This window comes from Equus quagga, chromosome 7, assembly GCF_021613505.1.
Source record: "Equus quagga isolate Etosha38 chromosome 7, UCLA_HA_Equagga_1.0, whole genome shotgun sequence".
NCBI classification, from domain to species: domain Eukaryota; kingdom Metazoa; phylum Chordata; class Mammalia; order Perissodactyla; family Equidae; genus Equus; species Equus quagga.
Window position 1 is genome coordinate 36149279 of NC_060273.1, and position 19160 is coordinate 36168438.

At 39.0% G+C, this 19160-nt stretch overlaps 1 protein-coding gene across 1 annotated transcript in view; it reads left to right on the top strand.

Moving 5' to 3' along the window:
- Positions 1-19160, top strand: part of LOC124242228 (cytochrome P450 3A12) — a 65489-nt gene that overhangs the window by 27309 nt on the left and 19020 nt on the right. The window contains exons 2-9 of the mRNA XM_046667035.1: positions 1209-1545; positions 5173-5266; positions 7160-7212; positions 7803-7902; positions 11731-11844; positions 12105-12193; positions 13535-13683; positions 18758-18885. Coding sequence (XP_046522991.1) covers positions 1475-1545; positions 5173-5266; positions 7160-7212; positions 7803-7902; positions 11731-11844; positions 12105-12193; positions 13535-13683; positions 18758-18885 — 798 coding nt within the window. The 5' untranslated portion in view covers positions 1209-1474. The remainder of the gene's footprint in view (positions 1-1208; positions 1546-5172; positions 5267-7159; positions 7213-7802; positions 7903-11730; positions 11845-12104; positions 12194-13534; positions 13684-18757; positions 18886-19160) is intronic.

Consider the following 19160-nt stretch of genomic DNA (forward strand, 5'->3'; position numbering starts at 1 on the left):
TCACATAATCCATGGTTTCAGGCCAAGCAGACACAGAAGACGGGTCAAAGCGATGACCATGCGCTGGTATAGTTTCCAGATGGCCAGTCCTCAGACCTCTCCCATCAAGACTGTGGTGGGGGATTCATCGGGGACAATGACTGTTATTATAAGCCTCTTTTTTACCAGCTCCTCAGAACCGATTGGAAAACCCCACACTCATCAAAAAGCAGGAAGACATCTGCTCTTATCCCTTTGCCCAGAGAAAAATCTCATATCATATTTTTGGAATCTCGGTGCTGTTTGTGTATCCACCATATCACTGTTGGCTAAAGTGTTTGGAGTCCACTTGCCATCCAGGCAGCTGTTCTACTCTTTGCTCCATTCAAAACCGTTCTTCTTGCACATTGATTTTTACAGAGATAGGGGGCCATTCTTTGGTCAAGAATCTGTCTAACTAGCTGTCTACTGCAGAACATTCTGAGGGTCTAGAAAGAAAGCTGCATGGATGATACCATTTGGTGCTGCCATTGCCATCTCATCCATATCTGGCTTCTCGTTCTGGGGCCCTCTTGTCAACAGAATCCTGATGGATCAGACTGAACATGCAGCTATAGTGGCCAAGGTGTAGTTAGTCCCTCTTGTATTAATAATCAAAGAAGATGGTGTGGTCACCAGTGAGCCACAGGGAAAGGACATGCAAGGGGCCCTGCAATCTCACATCTACCAACTCAACTCCAGCAACTTTTCAGGATGCCCTCAGCTTGGGACTAAGGACATAACAGTGACTAATACCCTGGCTGTGCCCTTGAGAGCTCTTAATCTGGTAACAGAACTAGGTGTGGAATCCAACAATGGTTCTGGAGGGTGGAGAGGACAACAGTAGAATTGTAGGAGGGGAGATAGAAGTTTCCCAGAGGAGGAAGTGGTTACATCTGTTCTAGGAGGTTGGTGAAGAAAGACACTAAGGGAGGGGTTTCTGTCTTATCAGGGATTTGAAGGATGAGTAGGAGCCTTCTAGGGGCACAAGGGAATTTCTAAGTATGGGAAACTACACGGATAAAGATCTGTAGGCCCAGGTTGTTTGAAGGATTTCGAGTGTTTTGGAATGTGGGAAGCCATGGAGTCAAGGGCAGGTTAGAGATCAATAGCCACTGGATTTACTTGAATATCTGTAATATTTGAGCTTACTGATAACACTGATTGAGTTATTTATTGATTTCCCACAGAATATGAACTCAAATAACATTAAACAGAGAGTACCCATGATGATTTGTCAAGTATCAGGCGGGGATGGCACCTGCAGGTGGAGCGCAGGTGGCCCTTCTACTGGCTGCAGCTCCAGCCCCACCCCTTTTCCCAGCAAATAAGACTTCCAGCCTCACCGAATCTCCTCTGGGCTGGAAGGGAAGCTCTGTACCCACAGGTCTGCAAACAGCGGCACCGACTGCTGAAAGGAGAATTCAGAGGAGAGAATCTCAGAAGGAAAGTGGCCATGGACCTAATCCCAAGCTTTTCCATGGAAACCTGGGTTCTCCTGGCTACCAGCCTGGTGCTCCTTTATCTGTGAGTAACTGTCCAGCTTGTATCCTCTGTAACCATGCAATTGGGGACCCAGTCAGGTCCCCCTTTCCATTATCCATTTTAAAGATTAAAAGAGTTAGTGAAGGGGAAGTTTCTAATTTTCAGGTGCTATGAACACATAGGGAGTTCTTATTGATCTACCCAGATCTGTTGAAGGGGTAAACAACCCCCCCACCAATTTCTGTAGCTAGGAGGGTTTAGTGACATTATTTGCTACTGGGAATAATCTTCTGATTGACTACCAGTTTGGACCTAGACTAGTCAACCTTAATTCAGCAGAGACAGATTAAAAACAACAGACCCCTGGACATTGAGGTCCTCACCCACTTCCCAAGCTCTGGGGATCCTGGAGGTAGGAGGAAGTGGCTTGGGTCTTTTTCTCATTATCTTTGCCTTCTGGGTCCTGTGTCTCCCACAAGAGACATATAGAAGGACTGGCCCCTGTGTCACCTCTGTAATTCCTGCTCCTCTCCCTCCCACTGCCAGCATCATTTACACAAGGCTCCTGGCACACTCAGAGTTTTCAGGTGGGCTGGAGATTGCTCTACCCTTCTCCTCAGACTCAGCACTTCTATTTTTGTGACTCTCCCCTGGGAATCCCCTCCTGAGATTCAATTCCCCCATCCTGTAATATGCAGAACTATTTATCACTAAATGAGAAAGGTTTAGATCAGAGGAGACCTAGTAGAAATTTTGAAATTGTATTCTTTTCTTTCATCTTTTCCTTCCAGTCTCTGGGATGGTTAGCATCAGTATTGAGATTTCTTTTCCCCCTGATATGAAATCTGCTAGCAGCCTGTAAAGGCAAGAGCCCCAAAAGCCAATTAAGATTTTAAATATTTTTCCCTTTAAGTTACAGTACAGGAGGATGAATCAAAACCATCCAGCAGAGGAATCCCATTCAATGGTGAGATTCCTGGCATCATCGAGCAGGTTGGGAATGTAGTCATTTTTGAGGTATGAGTAGAGAAGGCCCCTCCATGTCACATCGGATCTCTCTCTCAATTTCAGTTTCTGGGAGTAGGAAATCATGAACACAGATGTGAACAAAGGAAATATAAACCTGGTTTTAATTCATTCAAAACAATGTTAGGAATTCCAGGTATTGTGGCAACATATTTTCTGACTGATGACATTTTAATGTTAATTGATGTGGTTTAATTTCATTCTATTTAATACTAGATTTTTTGCTGAGATAAGACTATTTCCAGCGTGTACTTTCTGAAAGATAAGAGAGAGCTATTGATTTAGGATTTGTGACTACAAAGGTGAATAAGTAACCTCACCTTTGTAGAGTAATGTCGGGAATATTTATCTAGTATACAAATACATACTTCTATGATATAGATTGTGTGTATGTTTTAAATATCCCTGCCCAGCAGGTTCTTTTAGTCTCTCAGTGCAGGTGAGGAAGTGAGACTGTGATCCAGTGATGATATGAAAGGCATCCAGATAAGAGTTAGGATGAAGTGGAAGAATATTCCTCATCCCTCAGAGGAGACATACTCCTCAGTCCTGGTCCAACAGGAGGTCCCTCATAGGGCATCAGGGTTAGCATCTCATGTGCTTGAAGCCTGGAGACAGGGATGCCATCTAAGTCACTCTGTGTGTTGTCTATCTTGCAGTGGGACTGTCACCAGATAGTGTCACCACTGGGCAAACAACACCGTAGCCTTAGAGACACTGACACAGCCAAGAATCAGATGCTGTAGAGTAGACAATGCCCTCCTTATGCCAACACAACGTAAATGTGATAAAAATGATTGGCTTTAGTGTTACCCCCTTCATTTGTACCAAAAGCAGGATTACTCTACCAAAAAGAGGGAAGCTGGAAAGAAACTGAAGAATTCACCCAGCCCACCCTCTCCCTTGATATGGAACCATGTGAGGTTAGACACTAGACCAGATCTTTCCTTGGACCAGTGTTGCTAACATTCACTCAGTTGCTCAGCCTCACTTGGGAGTTCATGTAACACATTTAAAGTTCAGCAGGAGAAATTGGTGTAATTGGTTTGCCATGGTTGTGATGGTAAAGGAAGAAACTGGGGTGGTGCTAACCAAACCACTCCTTTCTTTGGCAGTCAGTACACACTCTTCCACCAGCTGTTCTGGGTGAAGGATCCGAATGCCCAGCTGGGCTTGGTCGAGGTGCCTCTGCTGGGTTTTTCAAACACACGTCCTTTCATGCAATTTTTTTGGATTTATTTTATCACACATTATAACATTTGCTCTATTTGTACAGAGTATTTGAAACCTGAACTGCCTTAAAGGCTAACTTCCAAATAAGAAGAGACAGGGTCTTAATTCAACTCTCTGGGACATTTTATGGTTACTCATTATGTTTCATAGTGGATCTTTTGCTATCAACAGGAAGGTATCTGAAATTTGGAAGCCTGCATATATTTTAGCTGAAAGCAAACTGTTGAACTACTTATACATAACATACTTTTAAGCCATAATTTCGTAATTTGCCTTTACAGAGTTAGTCTTACAGGCCTAACAACTGCATGGTTAAAACCATTGTCAGCAGGCTCTTCCCTCAGCCACTCGTCTTCTTCCATTCTGCCATCTCTCAGTAACACTGGAGTGGGAAGACTTGCAAGGATCCACAACCCCCATTGTGGGATCCACACACAACACACAAAAGATGAGTTGCAGGCAGGTGTCCCATAGGAAGCATCAGCCTTAATGGTTTTTGAGATTGTTGATGCACAGAAGCAGCAAAGTAACTGCTTTGTGACTGATCATCTTGAAAAAGAAGAGTGTTCCTGGTGCTGTGCTTAGCAGGTGAGTATCACAGATTGGAGGACCAGATCCCAGGAGGGTAAGAATGGCCTGCAAGTGGATCCTTTAGTCATTGGTCCCTTTATGCAGTATCATTCAGGGAGCACATGAGTCCATCTCCCTTCTCTTTAGCTCAAGTGAACCAAATTGCCTGACAGCAGAGACTTGGGTGTAGCTGAAAGACACTTGCATTTTTATGAGGCCAATCGATGCTCAAACACGGTTTTCATTCTGTGGGGATAAGAAATCTAGCTTCCCAAGGCCTCTCTATGAAGATAGATTTAAGAAGGAGCAGATCCTAAAATGGGGTCAGGGCATAGATAGAAGGAAAACCATAAAAGCCGCTGAGTAAAGTGTAAGAACAACATCACGGTAGGCTCTCAGTAACTCTCTTGTGTTGAGTGGACACAGTTACCCCAAATCTTGTTGGAGGAGAAAAAAAAATTTTCCCCTTTCTAAATAGAATGAGAATCTCAAAATCATGGAAGAGTCAACTTACTAAATAAACACATATGAATTCCCTGGAAGAATTCCAGCCTGGACCTCTCAAGAGCACTCAAATTTGGAAACCTTTATCAGGTATTCACTCTAAGATTGGAACCACGAAGTCTTCCGCTGCTTTTAGCCACTCATCGTTACTTTTTGTGGGTCTCACAGTGATGGTAGAAAAGGAGATGATGAGTGAATGTAACTACTGCTGTTGGAGTTCCTGTTCTTATTCCTCATCTACATGTTACCTCCTCAGTTGACTGTTCCAGTTCTGAGTCAGTGACAGGCCATCTGTTTCACAATCCCTGTGACCTGGCTTTCTCTTTCACTTTATAGATATGGGACCTATACACATGGACTTTTTAAGAAGCTGGGAATTCCTGGGCCGACACCTCTACCTTTTTTGGGAACTGTTCTGTGCTACCTTAAGGTAGAGTGTTGTTTGTGCTCCCTATTTCGCTTCTTCTGGTTGCAAACCCTGGATTAGTTTCATAGTAAAAACATCCCTCCTCAGGAGGAAGTTCTGAGGTTTCATGCTTTCCAGAAAAGGTGTCATAAGCCCCACCCAGAACACGGTTAGGTTTACCTCAGGGTTTTGTTTTCAGCTGTTATGAAACTCAGGTTTTTCCTCAGTTGGACAGCTCAGCTCTCTGGCTGCCTCAGCACATGACTTGATGTTCCAACTTGTGAGCATTGTTAAGAGGATTTTCTTTCTGAGAGGTTCAGGTTCCCAGGAAGGCACAGTTGTACTGAGTATTAGGAGAATAGTATGAACGGAGTACCCAGTAGAAGCTCGTTAAGCTGTGCACACTAGAGCCAGACTTTCCTGTTTGTAGCATAAGCTCTGGGTAGCCTTTTTTTTAAAATTTCCCTAGGTAGCTTTTAAACTTCTTTTTATTAGGCAGCCTCAGTATTCACCATCAGGTAATCTGCACATACTTGAATTCTCTCAAGAACTGCTAAGCCCCTGGCATTAATATCCACGGCTCTAAATCACCCTTTGTTACTCATGACATCTTTTGGAATTTGAGAGCTGGGACAAGAGCTTTTTGCTTTACTTCTCTTCCTTCAAAAGAGACTCCCTATGGGTGAGCCTGAGCAGGGAGTGGGTATAACTGAGAAAAGATGATGGTTGTCTACGGACTTCAGATAGATTTTTTTTTTTTAAAAAGGCAGAATCACTTATACAAAATCACTAGGAAGTACACGGTTTGACAAAAGTATTAAAAATTTAACGTAACTGAACAGAATGTGGTAGGTCGCACATGGACTGTGAGTTTTGGTGGAACCTTTGTGGTTAATCCAGCTGTGATGCCTCTCCCAGGGCCTGGCCACTGGACAGAAGGTTGCAAGTTCAGGTCCAGAAGGCCAGCACTGAGAGCTTGTGTGCAGGATCCTCTCTGCCTCAGATTTCCTTTCCCATAGATCTGAGGCTTGTTTCTCCTCTCTCACTTCTCCCAATTGAGACCTCAGTGCCTAATTACTGCCTAAGAACTTTTGTTATTTTTTCCCTCTGAAAAAGCAATAATTTCCTTTCCATCTTTCCCACATCAGCTCCTGAGTAGATGCACCCCAAGATCCACATACCTGGGACCTTCTTTTGCATTGTCGAAACATCGTATCTGAAACTTAGTGAAGGGAAGATTTTTTTAAGTTACAGAATTGAAAACTCAGAGCAAGTGTTTTAATTTCCTCTGTCCTTTGTGGAGTGGTGGCTTCTCACCATCCTTTCCATGTTGAGCTGGAAAACTGGAAGGCAGCTCCACTTTGTCATTCATTCATTCACTCAGTTTTTCACTCAGCAAACATGCCTTAGACTTATTTAAATCTGCTAGACCAAAAGAGTTCACTGGTGTCTTAAACTTCCTAATTCTGCTAGAATTCTAGAGAGGGCTCATGAGATAAACGAAAAGGATGCTTAACTAGGAGATGAAAGAGTGTGCAGGCCACTGTCTTTCACTCAGCTTCAGTTTTCTCAAGTGTTGATGGAGGTAATAATTCAGAAGATTATTGGTTTCAGAGACACATACAGAAGTGAAAACTCTTTAGAATGACAAGGACTTAATTGGTATTCATGAAATAGGTAAGTCATTTAGCATCTATAACACTTGGAGAAAATTATAGAGCAACTTTACATTCTCCGTTTCAAATAGCTCCTCTATTTTGTCTCCTTCCCCCAAGACATCTCTGAATAACAGATTCCCTCTAAATGCCAGTGAAAGATAGTAAACCCAGTTTCATGGGATTCAAATCATTTGTGTCCCAGTTAGAGGTATGTTTCAATACATTTAGATTAATAATCCTATTTTTTTCCTCCTTGCAGGGGTTCTGGGATTTTGACAAGAAATGTTTTAAAAAGTATGGAAGTATGTGGGGGTGAGTATTCCAGATACTCATGGGAGAGACTTGTTGTTATGATGATGCCCTCATTGCATGGGAGACAGTCTCATTCCAGAGCCTCTTTTAGAAATTTTTAAAATAAGAGAATGAAATTGTTCATAATCCTTCTATCACTTTTTGAGTAGTCCAAATCTATTACCATTTATAGACAGAGTTTTGTATATTTGTTATCAGTATGTCTGCAATTTAATCTCATATCATGTCATATGCATTTATCATGTTTTTGATACATTGTCAAAATTCTAATGTTTTCCTGACTGAGTCAGTGGACTTTCCTTAACCTTTATTGTTTTGTTCTGAGACAATTTACTTGACTTCAATTATTTACTAACCTAACTTACTTTTTATAATGAAATATTTTAAACATAGAAAAAATTATGGAGAATGGCACAGGAAATACCCATGTACATACCACTTAGACATAACAAATGTTCTAATGTTATTTTCAGCCATCATCTCTAGGAGTATGGATTATGTAATGCTGGGATGGAAGTCTGGACTTCTAAGCATGGCTCAAGCTCTAGAATCTTGCTTGTTAAATTTAATCAACTCTGTTTTCCCAACAGGATTTATGATGGCCCACAGCCTGTGTTGGCCATTACAGATCCAGATATGATCAAAACAGTACTAGTGAAAGAATGTTATTCTGTCTTCACAAACCGGCGGGTAGGCATCCATTTAAAAAAATTATTTAATTGAGGTCATATTGGCTTGTAACATTGTGTAAATTTCAGGTGTATGTTACTATAAGTTTCTGTATAGACTGCATCGTGTTCACCACCAATAGTCTAGTTTTTATCTGTCATCCTACAAATGTGCCCCTTTATCTCTTTCACCCTCTCTCCAAGCCCTTCTCTGGTAACCACTAATCTAATCTGTTCTTCTTATCTGTATGTTTATCTTCCACATATGAGTGAAATCATATGATATTTGTCTTTTTCTGTGTGATTTATTTCACTTAGCATCATACCCTCAATGTCCATCCATGTTGTTGTAAATGGCATGATTTTGTCTTTTTTGTGGCTGAGTGGTATATACATATATACACACCACATCTTCTTTATCTATTCATCCATTGATCGGCACTTGGGTTGCTTCCATGTCTTGGCTACTGTGAATAATGCTGCAGTAAACACAGAGGTGCAGAAATTTCTTTGAATTGTTGACTTCATGTTCTTTGTATAAATACCCAGTAGTGGGACAGCCGGATCATATGGTATTTCTATTTTTTTTTTGAGAAATCTCCATACTGTTTTCCATAGTGTCCTTATCTGTCTGACTTAATTTTCTTAGCATGTTGTCCTCCAGGTTAATCCATGTTGTCACAAATGGAAGTATTTCTTCCTTTTTTTAAGGCTGAATAATATCCAATTCTATATATACATATATAGACACCACATTTTCTTTATCCATTCCTCTGTCCATTACATTGAAAGTAATTATTGAAAGGACTTACTATTGCCATTTTGTCTGAGTGTTTCATAGATCCTTTGCTCCTTCTTCATATCTTCTTCCTGTCTTCTTTTGTGATTTGATGATTTTCTATAGTGATATGCTTTGATTCCTCTCTCTTTATCTTTTCTGTATTTACTATAGGTTTTTGCTTTGTGCTTACCATGAGGCCTCCATAAAACACCTCATAGCTATAACACTCTATTGTAAGCTGATAGAAATTTAACTTTATTCTCACTCAAAAACTCAATGCTTTTACTCTCCCCACAATTTTACATCTTTGATGTCACAGTTTACATCTTTTTATATTGTGTATCTAGCAATAAATTACTTTAGCTATAGTTATCTTTAATTCTTTTGTCTTTTAACTTTTACACTAGAGTTGTAAGGGATTTGCACACCACCATTACAATATTGCTGTATTCTTAATTTGACTATATATTTACATTTACCAGTGAGCTTTATATTTTCATATGATTTTGTGTTACTAGTTAGTGTCCTTTCTTTTTAGCTTGAAGAACTTCCTTTAGCATTTCTTTTAAGGTAGTTCTACTGGTTATGAACTCTTTCTGGTTTTCTTTGCCTGGAAACGACTTTATCTCTCCCTCATTTCTGAAGGATTGCATTTCCAGTTAAAGTATTCTTGGTTGGTAGATTTTTCCTTTCAGTATTCTAAATACATCATTTCCCTCTCTTCTGGTCTTCAAGGTTTCTGCTGAGAAATCCATTGATAGCCTTATGTGGGCTCCCTTGTAGCTCTCTGTTGTATTTCTTAGTCTTCAGGTTTAAAATTTCTCTTTGGTTCTTTTTTACATTTTGTATCTCTTTGTTGAATTTACTTTTCTTTTTGCATTTTTTTCTGATTTTGTTAAATTGTGTGTGTTCTCTTGTAGCTCTCTGAGCTTCTGTAGAAAATTTATTTCAAAATATTTGTCAGGCATTTTGTGGATCTCCATTTCTTTGGGGTCCATTACTGGAAGATTGTTGCGTTCTTTGATGGTGTATGTTTCTCTGATTCTTTTCATCCCCGTAGACTTGCAATGGTGTCTGTGCCTTTCAGTCACCTCTTCCAGACTTTGTGAACTAACTTTAGTAAGGAAAGATCTTTTATTGTGGATTAGGGCATGCTGGAGTGTTCTGTGGCCCTTAGTCTAGTGGTGCTAGGTTTCAATTGTGGGAGTGTGGGTGGCTCCATAATTAAGGGGCACAACTGGCTCAGGCAGCTGGGGCTCACAACATCACCAACTGCATGATCCTTGGCAGTAAGAGCTGTGGAGGGTCTACAGTGGCTGCAAGGGCTGTTGAGGTCTTCAGCATCACCTCCAGGTCAAGTGGTGAGAGACCAAGGGAGGTAGTAGTGGTGACCAGAGTGGGTGGTATGAGTGTGCTCATCTGTGGGGGCTGACTTCAGGCACATGCATTGCAGTGGGGGTTGGTGACTGGAGTTGAGATTGGCAGTGTGCAAGTGTGCAGCTGCAGGGGTTAGCTGTGCATACATGTGGCAGTCCAGTCCACTGACAGGAGTCAGGGCTGGCTCCAGGCACCAGAGAAGCTGAAGTGGGTTGGGCTGTTGGTATCTATATGCCCAGGCAGAGTCCAGCTCTTGCTGCCTGTGTGAATCCCGGGTATCATAGAGTTTGGCTAGGGCGTAGTGGGGCAGATCCTGGCTCAGGCAGCTGGAGTCTATGAAGGTAAAACCTGTGGGGTATCAGCAGGAAAATCTATATGGCATCCACAGAGTCTAAGCTGACTGTTGGTTTTCTCAGCCACAAAGCCTTCTTGGTCTTCTGCAGAGCAGACCATAAAGAACCATGGTCACTCACACCACATGGCTGATACTGGTAGTCCCTGCCCTTCTTCTTTGTTCCTAGCTGTCTTAAGATGTGTGAGGTATGCCAGTCCCTTCTTGGGCTGATACCAAAGTGGGTCATTTGTACAGTTTCCTGAAAGGCTGGGCACTGGTTGCTCAACTTGCTGTCCTATTCCAAGCAAGTATAAGTCTCTAAGGCCGGAGAGTTTCCTCTTGACACTGAGCAGTGCTGTCCTGGGAGAGGGGATGATGATGCAGGGAAAATGAAACTATTCTCCCTACACATTTTGTGTAGTTATTCTTGTTTTTCTGCTCCACTGTGTTGGTGAAGCTTGTTACCTGTTTTCATGCATCAATAGCTGTTTAATTGTTGTTCCTTGTGGGGCAACAGAGACTGGAGTCTTCTATTTAGCTATCTTGGTGACGTCACTCCAGTCTTTCATCACAACTGTAACGTTAGCTGTAGGATTTCTTGTAGATGCTTTTTATGAAGTTGAGGAACTTTCTTCCTATTCCTAGTTTTTGAATTTTTATCATGAATGAGTGTTGGAGATATCCATTTTAAAACAGAATACAGTTTTGGAAGATGAAAGAAAATCTCAATTATGCTGGCTTGCTAGGCCAGTCCCAAGCTGAGAAATAGAATTATCTCTTTCTTTTCCTTTTCTATCCCTATAGAAAAAGTGTAATGGAATTCCATGTGATTGTACCATTTCTTCAGAATAGTAAATAAGTTACTAATTTTGTAAATATTTACTATATTTTTTTTAGAAAATCACCATATCAAACCATCCCTTTTTTGAGTTTCTCATGCTCTGTCTTTCATCTAAAGACAGAACTAGTCTGAGGAAAAATACAGTTTTCCAGGGCTATCTGGCTATCTGTCATCAATCCATTTTTACCCTGTGCAGCTCTGGTGGATGTACTAGGTCTTATTCCTTTCTGTTTCCCTGGAAGAACAGTTTTCCCACCACATGGATCATTTGCATTTAAAAGGATATTGGAATATAAAGGCTGGAAATCACATCTGGCGGCTGGATGTCTTCACTACCCTCACAGAAACCTAGGGATTTGGGCTAAATATTTATTGAGCATCTAGCATAGGGTCAGATACAAAGTAGACAGTCACCAAATATTTGTTGAAAAATTGATGCCCATGTAATAAATTTTCCACAACTGTTGAGAGCTCTGAAACTTACGTAGGGCAAAATGTCTTTTGCTTTTGAGTCTAGTCTCTTGGTCCAGTGGGATTTATGAAGAATGCCATCTCTCTGTCTGAGGATGAACAATGGAAGAGAATAAGAACATTGCTGTCTCCAACCTTCACCAGTGGAAAGCTCAAGGAGGTGAGAAATTAAGAGAATTTTTAATTAGAAATAAGAATGCATCTGAGATCAGGTAGAAAATAAGATCATAGTCCCTTTCCAAGGGGTATTTTTCTGAAATTGAGCTTTCTAAAAATGGTGTTTTACCTTTATGTCTTAGAAGAAACATTATAAGATTCATTATAGAATGTCGCTTACTGCTCCATGTCTGTAAAAGCCATGTTCTTCTAGGATTTGAGTCTCTGCATTTAACTCTGGGTGGTGTTGTATATTGTGTCTAGATGTTCCCCATCATTGGCCAGTATGGAGATGTGTTGGTGAGGAACCTGAGGAAGGAAGCAGAGAAAGGAAAACCTGTCACCTTGAAAAAGCAAGTAGAAGTGTGTGTTTCTGGGTTTATGAGCTCTGTCATCAGATCCTCCAGATCCTCCAGATAGGTAACTCAGAGCCAAAATTCCTGCTATGTAGTGGTCTAGTGACCAAACAGAAGTAGGTATGTGGTGCTACAATGCCAATGGGTCATCCAAGAAGAGGTGGCTCACCCAAGAAGGCAGGGCACTCTGGAGAGAAAGAGTCTTCTTACCTGTGTATATGAGCCAGGATTAATTTATGTGTTTAATTGTCACTTTGGTTATTCTAGAAGACAGAAATACAAGGTATAGAAAGAAGAAATATGATTGTACCAAAGTTTGAGTGTGGAGGGTATGGAATGATGAGAAGGGAAGGCATTTGGTACCTACTGGTGGGCAGTGGGTGGAGCAGGAAAGTTACACTTTGGAACTTGGAAAACTTAAACCCATTCATGATTTTGCTGAGGATGCCAGCAAAATACTAAATATTAAATCTTACCATCACTTCTCCTTCCTTCAATCTCAAAGAGAGAAGGCCCTGTACAGGCTGTGGGTAGGGTGACCATATCATCTACTGTCTAAACTGCAGTATTTTTAATTATGCAAGAACAACAGGTGTAAACTGGGACTGTCCTGGGAAAACTGAGAATACGTGATCACTTAGCTATGGGATCCCCTAAATCGACTTTGGAGTGGTTTATTATAATTATTTTTTTAACCAGGAACATTTTTAGTTCTTACATTTACAGAAATGAGTCTGCCCTCAGGGCAACATGATTTCGCTGATGGAGGAAGAGTGGGTCTTTCATAAGCAGGGATGCAGAGGAGGAGGGATGACAGTCCTGGCAACTCAGAACAGGGTGCTGTTGTTCTGTAATATTCAGAAGTGGAATCATCTCTGAGCATAGATACTGTGGTGAGGAAAGACCCAGATCAATGTCACCTTTCTTGACTCCTCTAGGAAGAGTTAATTATTCTACCCTCTGTCCTGCTCAAACCCAGTGGTTATATACCTACTATTGCTCATACTCAAGACATAGTACTGTAATTTGCCTGATTATCAGTCTCTTTCAATCTGTGACTGTATTCCTTTTGCTCAGAGGTGGGCCTATCTTGCATTAGTGTCTCCATCACCCGTAGCACAGGGCCAGCTTCATCACTCATACTTGATAAATGTCTCATGAGTGAGTGTGATAGTAGTATTGACTCTTCAAATGATCCAACAGAAGGTTTTGAAGGTGTGTGTCTCTTTACCTGTCTTTTCCGGGCATATGAATTTACATGCACTTCTTGCTGTGTGTGTTGTATGACAGTAACAAAGTGCTGATTTCAACTTTCCATGTCTTTCTTTCTCTCCTCAGCATCTTTGGGGCCTACAGCATGGATGTGATTACTAGCACATCATTTGGAGTGAATATCGATTCCCTCAACAACCCACAAGATCCCTTTGTGGAAAATACCAAGAAGCTCTTAAGATTTAATTTCCTCGATCCATTCTTTCTCTCAATAAGTATGTGGACTACTATTTTTACTTTTCTCCCTCCCTCTCTCCCTCCTGCCCTTCATTCTTCCTTCCTTCTCTCTCTCTCTTTCTTCTTTCCTTCCTTCCTTCCCTCCCTCCTTTCTTTCTTTCTCTAACAGCTTGAGATATAATTCACATGCCATATATTTAACCCAATCAAAATGTGCAATTCAATTGTTTTTACCACCTAAGTATCCATCCACATATGAATTGATAAAGAAATGTGGTGTATATATATATATATATACAGTGGAATATTATTCAGCCATAAAAGGAAGGGAATTCTGCCATTTTGACAACATGGTGGGAGCTTGAGTGCATTATGCTAAGTGAAATAAGTCAGCCAGAGAAAGACAAATACTGTATGCTCTCACTTTCATGTGTAATTCAAAATCAACAACATACTAATGAAGAAAAGAGATCATATTTGTGGTTACTAGAGGTGGGGGTTAAGGGTGCACTATTGTCCCCATCAGACCCTGCCGATGGAGGAATTGGAGGAAGGTGGTCAAAAGGTACAGACTTTCAGTTATAAGATAAATAAGTACTGGGGATGTAATTTACATGATGACTACAGCTATCTCTGCTGTATGGTATATTTGTAACTTGCTAAGAGAGTTGACCCTCTGTATATTTTCTTTGGAGAAATCTCTGTTCAGATATTTTGCCCATTTTTTAATTGCATTGTTGGTTTTTTTGTTGTTGAGATGTATGAGTTCTTTGTATATTTTTGATATTAACTCCTTATCTGATATATGGTTTGCAAATATCTTCTCCCAATTGTTAGGTTGTCTTTTCATTTTGTTGATGGTTTCCCTTGCTGTGCAGAAGTGGTGATGGATTGTAATTAGTCTTTGGGTGGTGAACATGATGTAATCTACACAGAATTCGAAATATTTTATGATGTATACCTGAAAGTTGCATAATGTTATAATCCAATGTTACTGCAATCAAAAAAGAAAAAGAAAAAAGAAAAAAAGGGAGTCAATCTTAAAAGTTCTCGTCACAAGGGAAAATTTTTGTTTTTTTAACTGTATGAAGTGATGGATGTTAACGAAACTTGTGGTCATCTTTTCACAATTTATATATGTCAAGTCATTATGCTGCACACTTTAGACTTATACAGTATTTTATGTTAACTATAATTCAATTAAACCGAAAAAAGATTTTTATTACATTCAAAGATATGTGCAACCATCACTATAATCAACTGTTAGAACACTCTTATCATCTCAGCAACCCTGTACATTTTAACTACTACCTCTCACTCCCCTTAGTCCTAAGCAACCACTAATTTACTTTCTGTCTCTATAGATTTACCTAGCTTGGACACTTCATGTAGATGGAATCATACAATATATGGTCTTTGTGGCTCACTTTCTTTAGCATAGTTTTTTCAAGTATCATCTGTATCAGTACTTATTTCTTTTCATGGTCGAATAATATTCCATAGTATGGACATACCATATTTTGTTTATCCATTCATCAGCTGATGGACATTTGGGTTGTTTCCACCTATTGGCTATTGTGAATAGTGTTGCTATAAGCATTCATGTACAAATTTTTGTTTGAATATCTGTTTTTGATTCTTTGGGTATATACTCAGGGGTGCAATTGCCAATTCTATAGTTATTCTGTGTTGAACCTCTTAAGACACTGCCAAACTGTTTTCCACAATAGCTACACTATTTTACATTCCCACCAGTAATGCATCAAGGTTTTAATTTCTTCACATCCTCCCCAACACTTGGTCAACACTTTTCTATCATTTTGATTATGGCCATCCTGGTGGGTGTGAAATGATATCTCATTGTGGTTTTGATTTGCATTTCCCTAATGTTTAGTGATGTTGAGTAACTTTTTCTATGTTTGTTCACCATTTTTATATCATCTTTAGATAGACGTCTACTTAAAGAGTTCTCTTATTTGTAGTTGGGTTGTCTTTTGTTGTTGAGTTGTAAGAGTGCTGTATATATTCTAGATAAAAGTCCCTGATCAGATATATGATTTAAAAAATATTTCTCCCATTTTGTAGTTATCTTTTCACTTTCTTGACAGTATCCTTTGAAGTGCAAAATTTTACATTTTGGTGATGTACAATTTATTTACTTTTTTCTTTTATTGCGTGTACTTTTGGTGTCATATCTAAGAATCCATTGCAAAATCTGAGGCAAGGAAGACTTACCCCTTGGTTTTCTTCTAAGAGTTATATAGTTTTGGCTCTTATGTTTAGGTCTTTGATCTATTTTAAGTTTATTTTTGTATATTGTGTGAGGTAAGAGTTCAAATTCATTCTTTTGCATGTGGATATCCAGTTGTCCCAACACTATTTATTGCAAAGACTATTTTTCCCCATTGAATGGTCTTGGAACCTTTCTCAAAATCAATTGACCATAGACATGAGGGTTTATTTCTGGACTCTAAATTCCATTCCATTGATCTATATGTCTAATCTTATGCCACTACCACATTGCCTTGATATTATAGCTTTGTAGTAAGTTTTGAAATCGGAAAGTGTGAGTCCTACAACTGTATTCTTTTTTTTTCAATATTGTTTTGACTATTCTGAGTCCCCTGCTTCCATATGAGTTTTAAATTCAGCTTTTGATTTCTACAAAGAAGCTGCTAGGATTCTGATAGGCAATTCATTAAAACTATAGATAGATTTGGGGAGTATTGCCACCTTGACGATATTAAGTTTTCTCTCCATGAACATGGGATGCTTTTCCATTTTTAAAGATCTTCTTTAATTTATTTCAACAATGTTTTGTAATTTTAAGAGTATAAATTTTGCACTTCTTTTCTTAAATTTCTTCCTAAATATTCTGGGTTCTTTTTGATGTCAATGTAAATTGAGGTTTCTTAATATCACTTTCGGATGCTTTGTTGCTGTGTATAGAAATACAATTAAGATTTTGTATATTGAAATTGTATTCTGATGCTGCTGAGCTAGTTTATTAGTTCTAATAGATTTTTGGTGGATTCTTTATGACTTTCTATATACAAGATCATATTATGTGATAATGGAAATAGGTTTATTTTTTTTTCCAAATTATTTTATTGAGGTCACATTGGCTTATAACATTAAGTAATTTTTCAGGTGTACGTTATTATGTTTCACTTTTTGTGTAGACTGCGTCACGTTCTTCTTTATGTCCCATAATGATACCTTTAATTTCTTTTTCTTACCTAATTCCCTTGGCTAGACCTCATAGTACAGTGCTGAATAGAAGTGATCAGACAGGCATCCTCATCTTGCTCTCAATCTTAGGGGACAGCATCCAGTCTTTCACTATTAAGTATGGTATTAGCTATGATTTTTTCATATATGATTGAGGAAATTCTATCGCTAGCTGGTTGAGTGTTTTTAACACAAAAGGGGGTTGGATTTTGTGAAATGCTTTGTCTGCGTCTAGTGAGATGATCATGCGGTTTTTGTTTTCTATTCTATTGATATGGTGTATTACACGACTTTGCATTCCTAGGATAAACTCCACTTGGCTATGGAGCATGCTTCTTTTTATATGTTACTGGATTCAGTTTGCCAGTACTTTTTCGAGAATTTGTGTATCTATGTTCATAAGATATATTGGTGTGTAATTTTCTTTTCTTATGATGTCTTTTTCTGTTTGTAGTATCAGGGTCATATTGGCCTTGTAGAGTGAGTTTGGAAGTATTCCCTACTCTTCTATTGTTTGGAAGAGTTTGTGAAAAATTGATGTTAATTATTTTTTAAATAATTGGTAGAATTCCCCATTGAAACCATCTAGACATGAGGTTTTCTTTGTGGGTATGTTCTTGTTTACAACCTCAAACTTTTTACTTGTTATAGGTATATTCTGATTGTCTGTTTCTTTTTTTTTTAACTGAGGTCAAATTGTACGTTATATTATATGGATTTCAGGTGTACATCCTTAAACTTCGACTTCTGTATAGACTTCCTTGTGTTCACCACCAAAAGTCTAGTTGTTGCCTGTCACCATGTACATGTTCCCATTACTGTTTTCACCCTCTCTCTGGCCTATTCCCTCTGGTTACCACTATTGTGGTATCTATTTCTTTTTGAGTCAGTTCCTATGGTTTGTGTCTTTCTAGGAAATTGTCCATTTCATCTAAGTTATCTAATTTTATTGCTATACAATTGTTCACAGTATTCCTTATAGTTCTTTTTATTTTTTTAATATCAGTAGTAATGTCTTTTTCATTTATGATGTTGGTGAGTTGAATCTTCTTTCTTGTTTGCTTGGTCAATCTAGCTAAAGTTCTTTCCAAAGAATCAGCTTTTGGTTTAAGTGATTTTTGCTGCTGTTTTTTATTATCTATTTTATTAGTTTCTGCTCTTATCTTTACTATTTCCTTTCTTCTGCTTGCTTTAGGTTTCACATGCTCTTCTTTTTTCAGTGTGTTAAGGTGGAAAGTTAGCTTATTGATTTGAGACCCTTGTCCTTTTTAAATATAGAAATTTAAGCCATAAATTTCTCTCTGAGCTTTTGTCACATCCCATAAGTTTTGGTAGATGCTGTCTTCATTTTTATTTATCTCAAAGTAATTTCTAATTGCCTTTGGATGTCTTCTTTGAGTCATTGGTTATTTAGGAGTGTATTGTTTAATTTTCACATAGTTGTGAGTTTCCCAGTTAACGTTCTGTTATTGATTTCTAACTTCATTTCATTGTGGTTGGAAGATATCATGTATTATTTCTATCCTGACTTCCATTTCCTGAACTGCACGATTAATTAAAGTAGCAGACTATGGTTTGGTTTATCCAAAGAAATCCTAGTCCAATAGATAAAAGGCTAAGAGGTCAAGAATTGCAATTCTGTTCCTTTGGTCATTCCAAAGATGTGGATGGGGCCCCAGATGTCACTGAAGTAGTGATGATTTCTATGTGTGGAATTACCCTAGCTGAAACATTGGCTTCGAAGTCCAAACAAAGATGATAGAAGGAATGGCCCCTGGTTGAGAACCCTGGTTTCTTTTACTGTTCTGATTGGTAGAGAAAATTAAAATTGCTCCATGTAAATTTCACATTTTCATTGTGCTTTCTTTTTTTCCCCTGCAGCACTCTTTCCATTTCTTAAAGCAGTTTTTGAAGTAATACACATATATATGTTTCCAAAACGTGTTACTGATTTTTTCACAAAATCTGTAAAAAGGATGAAAGAAAGTCGCCTCAAAGATAAACAAAAGGTAAAATCTGGTTGTGGTTACATGAAGGTGTTCACTTTTCATAATTTATTGAGATCTATACATATGATTTGTGCACTTCTGTGTCAATTTTTGAAGCTAACCCAGCTTTGCCTTCATGAGACCTGGAGACCAGCACAAGGATGTCTCCAGGTCAGGAAGACAGGGATAAGTACCCCAGGGTGTTACTTAAGATTGTTTAGAGTTATGGGTGTGTGGGGCATTTGAAGATGCTCATAGAAAAGCTGCTGCTGAACTCTGCAAAAGTCAGGGAATTA